This window comes from Lathyrus oleraceus, chromosome 5, assembly GCF_024323335.1.
Source record: "Lathyrus oleraceus cultivar Zhongwan6 chromosome 5, CAAS_Psat_ZW6_1.0, whole genome shotgun sequence".
NCBI classification, from domain to species: domain Eukaryota; kingdom Viridiplantae; phylum Streptophyta; class Magnoliopsida; order Fabales; family Fabaceae; genus Lathyrus; species Lathyrus oleraceus.
Window position 1 is genome coordinate 2943504 of NC_066583.1, and position 13868 is coordinate 2957371.

Genomic DNA, 13868 nt, shown 5'->3' on the forward strand with positions numbered 1-13868 from the left:
CATTCTCCAAAGTCTTATTGTTGACAACTAATTAATTTCTGGGTTCATTTTTTTTACGGTTGATGGGATCTTTAGTCTTGTATGATTTTGAATTCTTCTGGCGAAATGAATGTGGAATGTTTTCAGCATATTCAACCATTAATTATACACAAACGAGATTCAAAAAACAATAATTACATTGACATGGAGCTTCTATCTATTTAGAAAATGAACCAGAACAAGAAAGACAGTTGATAGACAGCAAGTTAGAAATTGCAATTTAACATAACTTGCAATCAAATTGAAGCAAAAAATAACATCCAACTATTTTAAATAGTAAGTTGTTGAGCACCAACCCACCAGTCTGAACGAAATATTGAGATGAATACTGAATTTATCTTATGAAGGGAGTTTGTCAACTCAGATAGGCTTAACCTCATTTAGTTTAACCCAAATTTGTAACAATAAATATGGTATTCCTATGACCGATATAACAGGGTGAACTAAATTTTGTGCAGGACTTTGGCATATTTGCACAAGAAATTAATCTTCCAAGTGAATCTTCAATACTTTCTAACACCCCTCTGTAATAGCATTTATTTTCTTCTCATTTGTTCATTTTTGCCCACTAAATAGCAAAATCAAGCGGAGCAACAGACAAATTTCAGAAGTCATCATCCGAACTAACAAGATCTAAGTCAATCATATTTATTGCATTCTTTGTGGTTTTATCAACAGAACTTTGCCCCTCTGTTTTTACCCTTTTTATATCTGACTGTTGGTTTCTTATGACAGTAGAGTGTCCCGTAGTCACAGAAGATGACTTCCTGAATATAATAAAGAACATGTAACCAATATATTAAGCCTTTATAAGTAACATGGATAAGATGCAAGTAATATTAACCTAGAGCCACTTTGGCAGCTCACCTCTTCTCTGTGTGTTTGATGTGTTCGTTTGGAATCTTTGGTCCTTTTTTCATCATGTTTTGATCAAATTTACCTGCAAAAAAAATTCCAAGGATAAAAGCCAACTAAGAACACATTATACATGAAAACATGTGTTATTGCCATAAAATTTACAAGATGATCTGATCACCTGCAACCTCCGAAAGAAATCTAATCCCTTGCGAGTGTGAAGTTGTTGTTACTTTTCCTGCATTGCTGGTATCAAAATTAACATATTAATATTTGCAGAGAAAGAATTCAAGTAGAGAAAATAATAAGTTTGTTTTAACAAACCTCAATGCCTTTCTTAGACTATCGACGGATAACAATTTCACTGGCTTAGACTTCTTCAAGTTTGCTTTGTCGGCGAGGGGGTCGACTAAGTATATTCCTTCTGACTTGTGATAATCTCTAGGCCTAAATGCTGACCTTAAGTTTCTGCTTACAAGAACCACGTGTTTATGTCTCATCCACATGTCATATGAAATCAAACAACTTGAGCACATTTATATGAGAACTAGAAAGAAATAAACACTGACCCTCCTTTGAGTTCAGTTCTTCCGGTGGAATATTTCTCTGATGTTTTCTGCCATAAATAATAAGGTACAGAATTAATATCAACGAAAACTAATAGAAAATAATAACAGAAACGTGAAATAACTAAATGCTACTTACTGATTTATGATATTTACAATAAGCCCCCTGACGCCTGAAATACCAAAGATTAACGGTTATGAAGTGAATCATTCGGAGTTTGAAAAATACTAGTATCATATTGTAAGGAAAACAAACATGGAAAAGTAATAGTTGGAGTCTGAAGAAACAGAAACAGAATAATAATTCGGGAACGTCGAGGAAAATTTAATAAAATAATATAACAAATATAAATATGGATATCATGCTTTTTATATTCCCTTAAACAGGACTCTAAAAACAAGATTGACCTTTCCATTTGAACGTTTAATTTTTGTTTGTATAAAAATGACCAATATAAGACTTCTAGTTTTCCAGACAGTTTTAAATCTATTATAAAACATGGCACACTCTGAAAAAACTGCTTAACAAGAATCTAAGTATTACATGCAAGTGGATCCATGTTACTGCTGATAGTGATCGTGAATAGCAAATGTGAATCATGCGAACTAGATTCTGATTCATAGATTGCTATCTAACTGCATGTACTTCATAAAAATCTAAACTATTGATTCACCTAGTCTGCACTCAATTTTCTCAACTGAACTGAACCCATGGGAATCTTTTTCTTCAAATGTGTCTTGCAACTTATACAGTACACATTTTGAAACAACACCTTGTGCGGTATAATTTTTTCTTCCTTTCACATTCGCTCCTCTTTTGTTTTATTTTTCACAGAAAAGTGTCAGAACAAGTGCAAGCACTCTGATTTAAAATTACAAATCCAACCAGTGTCAAATTCCACATGTTTAGATCAGACTTATTTCAGCAAAGGGATAATCTATCTATAGAAGTGTCTAGAAAAAGAGAAAAAAGTGTGATTGTTCCTTACTCCTTTTCTAAATTGCATATATGATGATTAGGTTCAGAGACACAGTTACAAAGAACCCTGTGGCAATTCCACATTTAACATATCAAAATAAATAACAAGATAGTAGATACATAATTTATTTGCATACTTATTTATGGCCATTGTACATGCCATCCCATCCGCTCTTTTCGCTTTGCAAACTCCGTAATCTACAGAGGTGCCCATCTTCACAATTTGGTTAGGGGAGTATATACTCAAAGAAAAACCATTACCCTGCAAAAACAATATAAAAGAGATTGCAGAACTCATAGAAAATTATTGAAAAAATCTAACCAACTCCCAACAATTATACCTTGGCATCCTTGCGAACACCACAATTGAAGAATGCAAAGACCATTCCTGCCTGCTCTTGGCAATTCCTCTGATAAGCATTTCCAAACAAGAAAATAGGAACAGTGTTTTCATCCAAACAACCAATTTTCCATATACAAAAGCTCTTCCCATTTGAACTTGTTTTCTGAATCCCCTTCCCAGTTAGCACTCCAACAGTTACCCAATTTCCAGAGAAATTATCCCCATTCACCAAATTCCTGAATACACACAATCGATAAACAAGGTCCATAATTGTCAGGATCATGACTCAGCAGAAACTGAGTTTAATCTTGATGAAGAACAATACTAATGCAGATTAAGTGATTGAAAACCAATCGAGTGATTGAAAACCAAGGAATGCGAAAAAATTAATTGTAAGAACACACGCAAAATTTGGTTACCCAGTTCAGAGATGAACTCCTACACCTGGAGGGGACATAAACCCACTTGAATGATCCACTATGAATGAAAAAATTATACACTTGAGAAATCATGCACAGTTTTTCTTACTTTTTCTGATTTTCTCCGTGTCAATGTGCTGATGAACATTTCTCTCTCAATTATATTTCCTAAGGCTTAACATGTAGTCTCTAAGCTGGTACAAAACAGTTAGAACTGAATAACAAACTGTAACTTAACTAATTTCCATAACATACTATCGGAATCGGGCATCAGGAAACACACTAATCTCACCAACTTAACATTTATAACTCACACCAGAACATTTTAAACCTATCAAATGTGAGATTTATTACTTCAAACTTAATTAAACTAATATTCAACAATAATATCTATAAACCTATAACTAAAAAGCAAAAGTATTGCATTGTAAGAGGCATGTTGACTAGTCCAAATTAGTTTTGGAGGCAAACTATAACTAAAGACAAGATTGAAAACTATACACAAACAAGTAGAAAACGAGGTGAAGAAGATTACTTGATGACCGGTAGGCGAACAAAACGAATGTCTTGAACAGATTCCCTAAGCTCAGCTGGTGTTAAACATTGATTCCTGGCACATTAAAACAAAATTATAAACATATACAAAGCAAAGCAATGCAATATACATTTATTGAGATTGCAATAAGAAATGCAAGGAAGGAACCTTATGCGAAGACCCGAGAACTTGTCAAGTTGGGGATCGTCGCCGAGTGATTTATTGTATGGTTTAGGTTTAGGGTTAGGGTTAGGGGGTTGGTCGAGAAGGCAATCCTGAACTGCATCTTTGAAAACGGACATATCAGGTCTCTCCCTCTGCGGTACAACATCGTCATCACCATCAAAATCAACTGCAATTATAAGAATGAATGGATTGATGTTAGGTTAAAGACATAATCTGAAGATGAATGAATGAAAGTGAAGAGAGGCTTACGCGGTGAAGGAGAAGCAGGAGGGGTTTCGGGAACTTTGTCTTGAAGAGAAAGGAGAAGATCGAGGTCGTCTTCGTTACTTGACATGGTGATAGTACAGATGATAGTGCGGTGATTTCGCAACACAGAAGATAAGAAAAAAGAGGATTAGGGTTTTGGTTTTGGTTTTGGTTTTCGAGGTGTTGATTGATTTTGGAGAAGAAGACGAGAGGGAAAACAAACACCCTCAAATATTTTGGAGGGAAATCAATTCATCAACCATAGCTTTAGTAATTTCATCATTTCATTTCATGAGTAAAAAAATAAAACCACTAATAATATTTTCAATAATAATTATTATATTTTATAGGAAAATGGGAAATGTCGTTAAGATTTTAAAATGTATGTTTTGTATTAAGCTTTTATAGTAAATGAGAAAACCAATTTTTTTTTTTACTAGTTAGTTAAAAAAACTTATTTGCAAGAGATTTTGTAAAAAGGTCGGCAATATTATCACATAAATAAATTTATTGGACGTTAATATCACCACTCTTTTAAAGATCATGAGTGAAAAGGAATATTAGATAAATGTTTTTAGTTCGCTCTTCTTTAATGTAATTATTTTTCAATTGTGTGATGCATGCAGTATTATCTTCATAAATGATTGTTGTATTTATTTTTCTAGAAGACAAAGCACAAGTTTGTTATATGTGTTCAACTATGAATTTCAACCAAATGCAATCTCGATTTGTCTCACGTAGTGCTAAAAGTTTTGCATTATTTGATGAAGTTGTTGTTATGGTTTGTTTCACAAATAGCCATAGAACAGTTGTAGGAGTAAATAAATAGTCTGTTTGTAATCTACCATTATGAGGATCTGACAATCAACATGTATCTACATAACCTATTAATTCTAATTTGGATACTACATAACCTATTAATTCTAATTTGGATACTTTGGAATAAAACAAACTCATGTTCATTGTACTCCTAAGATAACAAAGTATATGTTTGTCTATATTCAAATATCTTTGTGTACGTGAAGAATTATATATTGTTAACAGATTGACAATAAATGATATATCATAACAATATATAATTAGTAAGATACATTAATCCTCTAATCACATCGTGATATGGTACTTCAAAACCAAGTAATTCTTAATTCTTTTCTTGAGGTATGAAGGGATCTTTTTCCACATTCAACTATCTAACAATCATTGGAGTAGACAACATATGAGATTTGTCCATATAGAAACATTTGAATACTTTTGATATATAACCTTCTTAATGTCCAAATATTCAATCGTCCAATTACTCGATCTGTAAACCTAGACATAACCTTTCCTTTCCCAATTCTTTCATTTCAAACTATTTTTTAAGCAATTTATAGCTTTTGCAAGCTCTTCAGAAGTTCCAATAATATTTATGTCGCCCACATAGACAACTACTATATAAAATTATTTTAACACTTTTTCATAAAAATACAGGAACAAATGGAGTTTTCTGTAAATCTCTCCCTTAGCAAATATTCCTTGAGACGATTATACCATATGCGTCCAAATTGGTTTAATCGATATAGAGACTTGTTCAATTTGATGAAGTAGTTTCCTCGAGATTCAAAATCATGTACCTCTGGTATATTAAACTCTTTAGGGAGTTTCATGCAAATGTCACTATCAATTTAGGCATACTAATAAGTTGTTATAACTTTCATCATGTGAGAATTAAGTCATTTATGTGTTGGAATATTTATATATATATATATATATATATATATATATATATATATATATATATATATATATATATATATATATATATATATATATATATATATATATATTCCAAAATTATTTTGTTGATCCTTTATTTTATACATGCTTGATTTCTGCGTCTAAATTATATATTATAATTTATTGAGCATGTATGTCTTGATTAATCGTTATTAATCTAATTCAAATATTATATGCTACAAGGCTTATTAAATATCAAAAAGTACTTGCATCCACTACACGTGAATATGTCTCATCAAAATCAATCACAGGTCTTTGTGAAAATCCTTGAGCGATAAGTTGATCTTTTGTATCTCACAGTTTCATTATTTTCATTTTGTTTCGCACGAAAACTCATTTTATCCAACTGGCTTCATAACTTGAGATGTTTGGACTACAAGTCAATTAACTTGTCTATTGCAAAGTGAGTTAAATTACGTTTCAAATGCATCTTTTCATTTTGGTCAATCCCCACTTTGTCTAAAAAAAATAATAGACGTTGATTCACGATTCCCTTTGCTATTTATCACATTAATGTTGTATTGTATGCAAAAATATCTTCAATTTTGACTTCGTGTCAATTTCATTTTATTCAATTATGGATAACACTCTTTTCCCTTGCAAGGGAAGTGATTTTTGATGAGGCACCCTCAACTCATATGTTTATGTGTCATTTTTTAGTCTCTTACAGTAAAGCCAAACTCATCCTGGGAGTGATAAGCATAGTAGGCATCACCAATGACCTAAGTAATCAGCCATGTAAATAAGAACTTATGACCGAGTTATGTTAATAAAACCTCTGACTTGAGTAATCGACCGTGTAAATAAGAAGCTTTGGTCGGACTATGTTAATAAAACCTTTGGCCTAATGAAATCGTCCATGTAAATAAGAGCATTTGACTGAGTTATGTTAATAAAACCTCTGACCTAAGTAATCAACCAAATAAATAAGAACCACTGGTCAGATTATGTTAATAAAACCTCTGACCTAATTAATCGGCCATGTAAATAAGAATCTCTGGTCGAGTTATGTTAATAAAACCTTCGACCTAATGAAATCAACCATATAAGTAAGAACCTCTGGGCGAATTATGTTAATAAAACCTCTGGCCATATGATGTTAATGAAACTCATAACCTGACGAAATCGACCATGAAAATAAGAATCCATGGTGGGGCTATCAAGCTTGTGACCAAATTGAGGGTCTAAAGAACCTCCAATAAACGACTAAATTGGTTGATCAAAAGATCTAAATCATCAACAAAAGTCAATTAGGAAGTAAATTGGTATGTAATGAGGCCAAATTATTGAAGATCTAAATCATCAACAAAAGTCAATATAAAAGAGATTGCAGAACTCATAGAAAATTATTGAAAAAATCTAACCAACTCCCAACAATTATACCTTGGCATCCTTGCGAACACCACAATTGAAGAATGCAAAGACCGTTCCTGCCTGCTCTTGGCAATTCCTCTGATAAGCATTTCCAAACAAGAAAATAGGAACAGTGTTTTCATCCAAACAACCAATTTTCCATATACAAAAGCTCTTCCCATTTGAACTTGTTTTCTGAATCCCCTTCCCAGTTAGCACTCCAACAGTTACCCAATTTCCAGAGAAATTATCCCCATTCACCAAATTCCTGAATACACACAATCGATAAACAAGGTCCATAATTGTCAGGATCATGACTCAGCAGAAACTGAGTTTAATCTTGATGAAGAACAATACTAATGCAGATTAAGTGATTGAAAACCAATCGAGTGATTGAAAACCAAGGAATGCGAAAAAATTAATTGTAAGAACACACGCAAAATTTGGTTACCCAGTTCAGAGATGAACTCCTACACCTGGAGGGGACATAAACCCACTTGAATGATCCACTATGAATGAAAAAATTATACACTTGAGAAATCATGCACAGTTTTTCTTACTTTTTCTGATTTTCTCCGTGTCAATGTGCTGATGAACATTTCTCTCTCAATTATATTTCCTAAGGCTTAACATGTAGTCTCTAAGCTGGTACAAAACAGTTAGAACTGAATAACAAACTGTAACTTAACTAATTTCCATAACATACTATCGGAATCGGGCATCAGGAAACACACTAATCTCACCAACTTAACATTTATAACTCACACCAGAACATTTTAAACCTATCAAATGTGAGATTTATTACTTCAAACTTAATTAAACTAATATTCAACAATAATATCTATAAACCTATAACTAAAAAGCAAAAGTATTGCATTGTAAGAGGCATGTTGACTAGTCCAAATTAGTTTTGGAGGCAAACTATAACTAAAGACAAGATTGAAAACTATACACAAACAAGTAGAAAACGAGGTGAAGAAGATTACTTGATGACCGGTAGGCGAACAAAACGAATGTCTTGAACAGATTCCCTAAGCTCAGCTGGTGTTAAACATTGATTCCTGGCACATTAAAACAAAATTATAAACATATACAAAGCAAAGCAATGCAATATACATTTATTGAGATTGCAATAAGAAATGCAAGGAAGGAACCTTATGCGAAGACCCGAGAACTTGTCAAGTTGGGGATCGTCGCCGAGTGATTTATTGTATGGTTTAGGTTTAGGGTTAGGGTTAGGGGGTTGGTCGAGAAGGCAATCCTGAACTGCATCTTTGAAAACGGACATATCAGGTCTCTCCCTCTGCGGTACAACATCGTCATCACCATCAAAATCAACTGCAATTATAAGAATGAATGGATTGATGTTAGGTTAAAGACATAATCTGAAGATGAATGAATGAAAGTGAAGAGAGGCTTACGCGGTGAAGGAGAAGCAGGAGGGGTTTCGGGAACTTTGTCTTGAAGAGAAAGGAGAAGATCGAGGTCGTCTTCGTTACTTGACATGGTGATAGTACAGATGATAGTGCGGTGATTTCGCAACACAGAAGATAAGAAAAAAGAGGATTAGGGTTTTGGTTTTGGTTTTGGTTTTCGAGGTGTTGATTGATTTTGGAGAAGAAGACGAGAGGGAAAACAAACACCCTCAAATATTTTGGAGGGAAATCAATTCATCAACCATAGCTTTAGTAATTTCATCATTTCATTTCATGAGTAAAAAAATAAAACCACTAATAATATTTTCAATAATAATTATTATATTTTATAGGAAAATGGGAAATGTCGTTAAGATTTTAAAATGTATGTTTTGTATTAAGCTTTTATAGTAAATGAGAAAACCAATTTTTTTTTACTAGTTAGTTAAAAAAACTTATTTGCAAGAGATTTTGTAAAAAGGTCGGCAATATTATCACATAAATAAATTTATTGGACGTTAATATCACCACTCTTTTAAAGATCATGAGTGAAAAGGAATATTAGATAAATGTTTTTAGTTCGCTCTTCTTTAATGTAATTATTTTTCAATTGTGTGATGCATGCAGTATTATCTTCATAAATGATTGTTGTATTTATTTTTCTAGAAGACAAAGCACAAGTTTGTTATATGTGTTCAACTATGAATTTCAACCAAATGCAATCTCGATTTGTCTCACGTAGTGCTAAAAGTTTTGCATTATTTGATGAAGTTGTTGTTATGGTTTGTTTCACAAATAGCCATAGAACAGTTGTAGGAGTAAATAAATAGTCTGTTTGTAATCTACCATTATGAGGATCTGACAATCAACATGTATCTACATAACCTATTAATTCTAATTTGGATACTACATAACCTATTAATTCTAATTTGGATACTTTGGAATAAAACAAACTCATGTTCATTGTACTCCTAAGATAACAAAGTATATGTTTGTCTATATTCAAATATCTTTGTGTACGTGAAGAATTATATATTGTTAACAGATTGACAATAAATGATATATCATAACAATATATAATTAGTAAGATACATTAATCCTCTAATCACATCGTGATATGGTACTTCAAAACCAAGTAATTCTTAATTCTTTTCTTGAGGTATGAAGGGATCTTTTTCCACATTCAACTATCTAACAATCATTGGAGTAGACAACATATGAGATTTGTCCATATAGAAACATTTGAATACTTTTGATATATAACCTTCTTAATGTCCAAATATTCAATCGTCCAATTACTCGATCTGTAAACCTAGACATAACCTTTCCTTTCCCAATTCTTTCATTTCAAACTATTTTTTAAGCAATTTATAGCTTTTGCAAGCTCTTCAGAAGTTCCAATAATATTTATGTCGCCCACATAGACAACTACTATATAAAATTATTTTAACACTTTTTCATAAAAATACAGGAACAAATGGAGTTTTCTGTAAATCTCTCCCTTAGCAAATATTCCTTGAGACGATTATACCATATGCGTCCAAATTGGTTTAATCGATATAGAGACTTGTTCAATTTGATGAAGTAGTTTCCTCGAGATTCAAAATCATGTACCTCTGGTATATTAAACTCTTTAGGGAGTTTCATGCAAATGTCACTATCAATTTAGGCATACTAATAAGTTGTTATAACTTTCATCATGTGAGAATTAAGTCATTTATGTGTTGGAATATTTATATATATATATATATATATATATATATATATATATATATATATATATATATATATATATATATATATATATATATATTCCAAAATTATTTTGTTGATCCTTTATTTTATACATGCTTGATTTCTGCGTCTAAATTATATATTATAATTTATTGAGCATGTATGTCTTGATTAATCGTTATTAATCTAATTCAAATATTATATGCTACAAGGCTTATTAAATATCAAAAAGTACTTGCATCCACTACACGTGAATATGTCTCATCAAAATCAATCACAGGTCTTTGTGAAAATCCTTGAGCGATAAGTTGATCTTTTGTATCTCACAGTTTCATTATTTTCATTTTGTTTCGCACGAAAACTCATTTTATCCAACTGGCTTCATAACTTGAGATGTTTGGACTACAAGTCAATTAACTTGTCTATTGCAAAGTGAGTTAAATTACGTTTCAAATGCATCTTTTCATTTTGGTCAATCCCCACTTTGTCTAAAAAAAATAATAGACGTTGATTCACGATTCCCTTTGCTATTTATCACATTAATGTTGTATTGTATGCAAAAATATCTTCAATTTTGACTTCGTGTCAATTTCATTTTATTCAATTATGGATAACACTCTTTTCCCTTGCAAGGGAAGTGATTTTTGATGAGGCACCCTCAACTCATATGTTTATGTGTCATTTTTTAGTCTCTTACAGTAAAGCCAAACTCATCCTGGGAGTGATAAGCATAGTAGGCATCACCAATGACCTAAGTAATCAGCCATGTAAATAAGAACTTATGACCGAGTTATGTTAATAAAACCTCTGACTTGAGTAATCGACCGTGTAAATAAGAAGCTTTGGTCGGACTATGTTAATAAAACCTTTGGCCTAATGAAATCGTCCATGTAAATAAGAGCATTTGACTGAGTTATGTTAATAAAACCTCTGACCTAAGTAATCAACCAAATAAATAAGAACCACTGGTCAGATTATGTTAATAAAACCTCTGACCTAATTAATCGGCCATGTAAATAAGAATCTCTGGTCGAGTTATGTTAATAAAACCTTCGACCTAATGAAATCAACCATATAAGTAAGAACCTCTGGGCGAATTATGTTAATAAAACCTCTGGCCATATGATGTTAATGAAACTCATAACCTGACGAAATCGACCATGAAAATAAGAATCCATGGTGGGGCTATCAAGCTTGTGACCAAATTGAGGGTCTAAAGAACCTCCAATAAACGACTAAATTGGTTGATCAAAAGATCTAAATCATCAACAAAAGTCAATTAGGAAGTAAATTGGTATGTAATGAGGCCAAATTATTGAAGATCTAAATCATCAACAAAAGTCAATATAAAAGAGATTGCAGAACTCATAGAAAATTATTGAAAAAATCTAACCAACTCCCAACAATTATACCTTGGCATCCTTGCGAACACCACAATTGAAGAATGCAAAGACCGTTCCTGCCTGCTCTTGGCAATTCCTCTGATAAGCATTTCCAAACAAGAAAATAGGAACAGTGTTTTCATCCAAACAACCAATTTTCCATATACAAAAGCTCTTCCCATTTGAACTTGTTTTCTGAATCCCCTTCCCAGTTAGCACTCCAACAGTTACCCAATTTCCAGAGAAATTATCCCCATTCACCAAATTCCTGAATACACACAATCGATAAACAAGGTCCATAATTGTCAGGATCATGACTCAGCAGAAACTGAGTTTAATCTTGATGAAGAACAATACTAATGCAGATTAAGTGATTGAAAACCAATCGAGTGATTGAAAACCAAGGAATGCGAAAAAATTAATTGTAAGAACACACGCAAAATTTGGTTACCCAGTTCAGAGATGAACTCCTACACCTGGAGGGGACATAAACCCACTTGAATGATCCACTATGAATGAAAAAATTATACACTTGAGAAATCATGCACAGTTTTTCTTACTTTTTCTGATTTTCTCCATGTCAATGTGCTGATGAACATTTCTCTCTCAATTATATTTCCTAAGGCTTAACATGTAGTCTCTAAGCTGGTACAAAACAGTTAGAACTGAATAACAAACTGTAACTTAACTAATTTCCATAACATACTATCGGAATCGGGCATCAGGAAACACACTAATCTCACCAACTTAACATTTATAACTCACACCAGAACATTTTAAACCTATCAAATGTGAGATTTATTACTTCAAACTTAATTAAACTAATATTCAACAATAATATCTATAAACCTATAACTAAAAAGCAAAAGTATTGCATTGTAAGAGGCATGTTGACTAGTCCAAATTAGTTTTGGAGGCAAACTATAACTAAAGACAAGATTGAAAACTATACACAAACAAGTAGAAAACGAGGTGAAGAAGATTACTTGATGACCGGTAGGCGAACAAAACGAATGTCTTGAACAGATTCCCTAAGCTCAGCTGGTGTTAAACATTGATCCCTGGCACATTAAAACAAAATTATAAACATATACAAAGCAAAGCAATGCAATATACATTTATTGAGATTGCAATAAGAAATGCAAGGAAGGAACCTTATGCGAAGACCCGAGAACTTGTCAAGTTGGGGATCGTCGCCGAGTGATTTATTGTATGGTTTAGGTTTAGGGTTAGGGTTAGGGGGTTGGTCGAGAAGGCAATCCTGAACTGCATCTTTGAAAACGGACATATCAGGTCTCTCCCTCTGCGGTACAACATCGTCATCACCATCAAAATCAACTGCAATTATAAGAATGAATGGATTGATGTTAGGTTAAAGACATAATCTGAAGATGAATGAATGAAAGTGAAGAGAGGCTTACGCGGTGAAGGAGAAGCAGGAGGGGTTTCGGGAACTTTGTCTTGAAGAGAAAGGAGAAGATCGAGGTCGTCTTCGTTACTTGACATGGTGATAGTACAGATGATATTGCAGTGATTTCGCAACACAGAAGATAAGAAAAAAGAGGATTAGGGTTTTGGTTTTAGTTTTGGAGGTGTTGATTGATTTTGGAGAAGAAGACGAGAGGGAAAACAAACACCCTCAAATATTTTGGAGGGAAATCAATTCATCAACTAGTAGCTTTAATAATTTTATCATTTCATTTCATGACTAAAAAAATAAAACCACTAATAATATTTTCAATAATAATTATTATATTTTATAGGAAAATGGGAAATGTCTTTAAGATTTTAAAATGTATGTTTTGTATTAAGCTTTTATAGTAAATGAGAAAACCATTTTTTTTTGTACTAATTAGTTAAAAAACTTATTTGCAAGAGATTTTTTAAAAAGGTCAGTAATATTATCACATAAATAAATTTATTGGATGTAAATATCACCACTCTTTTAAAGATCATGAGTGAAAAGGAATATTGGAGAAATGTTTTTAGTTCGCTCTTCTTTAATGTAATTATTTTTCAATTGTGCGATGCATGCAGTAT

The 13868-nt window shown here is 32.4% G+C and overlaps 1 protein-coding gene across 18 annotated transcripts; it reads right to left on the bottom strand.

Moving 5' to 3' along the window:
- Positions 1–245: 245 nt before the first annotated feature.
- LOC127085026 (uncharacterized) lies at positions 246–13501 on the bottom strand. Of its 18 annotated transcripts, none has more exons than XM_051025575.1 (12): positions 13250–13501; positions 8521–8635; positions 3905–3979; positions 3737–3811; positions 2781–3018; positions 2577–2701; positions 1600–1633; positions 1464–1510; positions 1219–1362; positions 1076–1140; positions 907–979; positions 246–806 (listed from the first exon to the last, which is right to left on the bottom strand). In XM_051025575.1, the coding sequence occupies exons 1-12, from the start codon at positions 13332–13334 to the stop codon at positions 644–646; spliced, it is 1239 nt and encodes a 412-aa protein (XP_050881532.1). In that variant the 5' UTR covers positions 13335–13501; the 3' UTR covers positions 246–643. The 18 variants fall into 18 exon arrangements, with proteins under 18 accessions (XP_050881532.1, XP_050881534.1, XP_050881530.1 ...); XM_051025577.1 differs by lacking the exons at positions 3737–3811; positions 3905–3979 and adding exons at positions 8284–8358; positions 13052–13166 and having other exon boundaries at positions 8452–8526; XM_051025573.1 differs by lacking the exon at positions 8521–8635 and adding an exon at positions 13052–13166 and having other exon boundaries at positions 13250–13500.
- Positions 13502–13868: the final 367 nt, after the last annotated feature.

What these genes read in the sequence shown, in the direction of transcription:
- LOC127085026 (XM_051025575.1), bottom strand. Translation starts at nt 13,334, where the DNA reads ATGTCAAGTAACGAAGACGACCTCGATCTTCTCCTTTCTCTTCAAGAC. An exon ending in GTGTTCGCAAGGATGCCAAG is followed by an intron (nt 2,702 to 2,780) that starts GTATAATTGTTG and finishes TTGTTTTTGCAG; the next exon opens with GGTAATGGTTTTTCTTTGAG. An exon ending in AGTCTAAGAAAGGCATTGAG is followed by an intron (nt 1,141 to 1,218) that starts GTTTGTTAAAAC and finishes TTTTGATACCAG; the next exon opens with CAATGCAGGAAAAGTAACAA.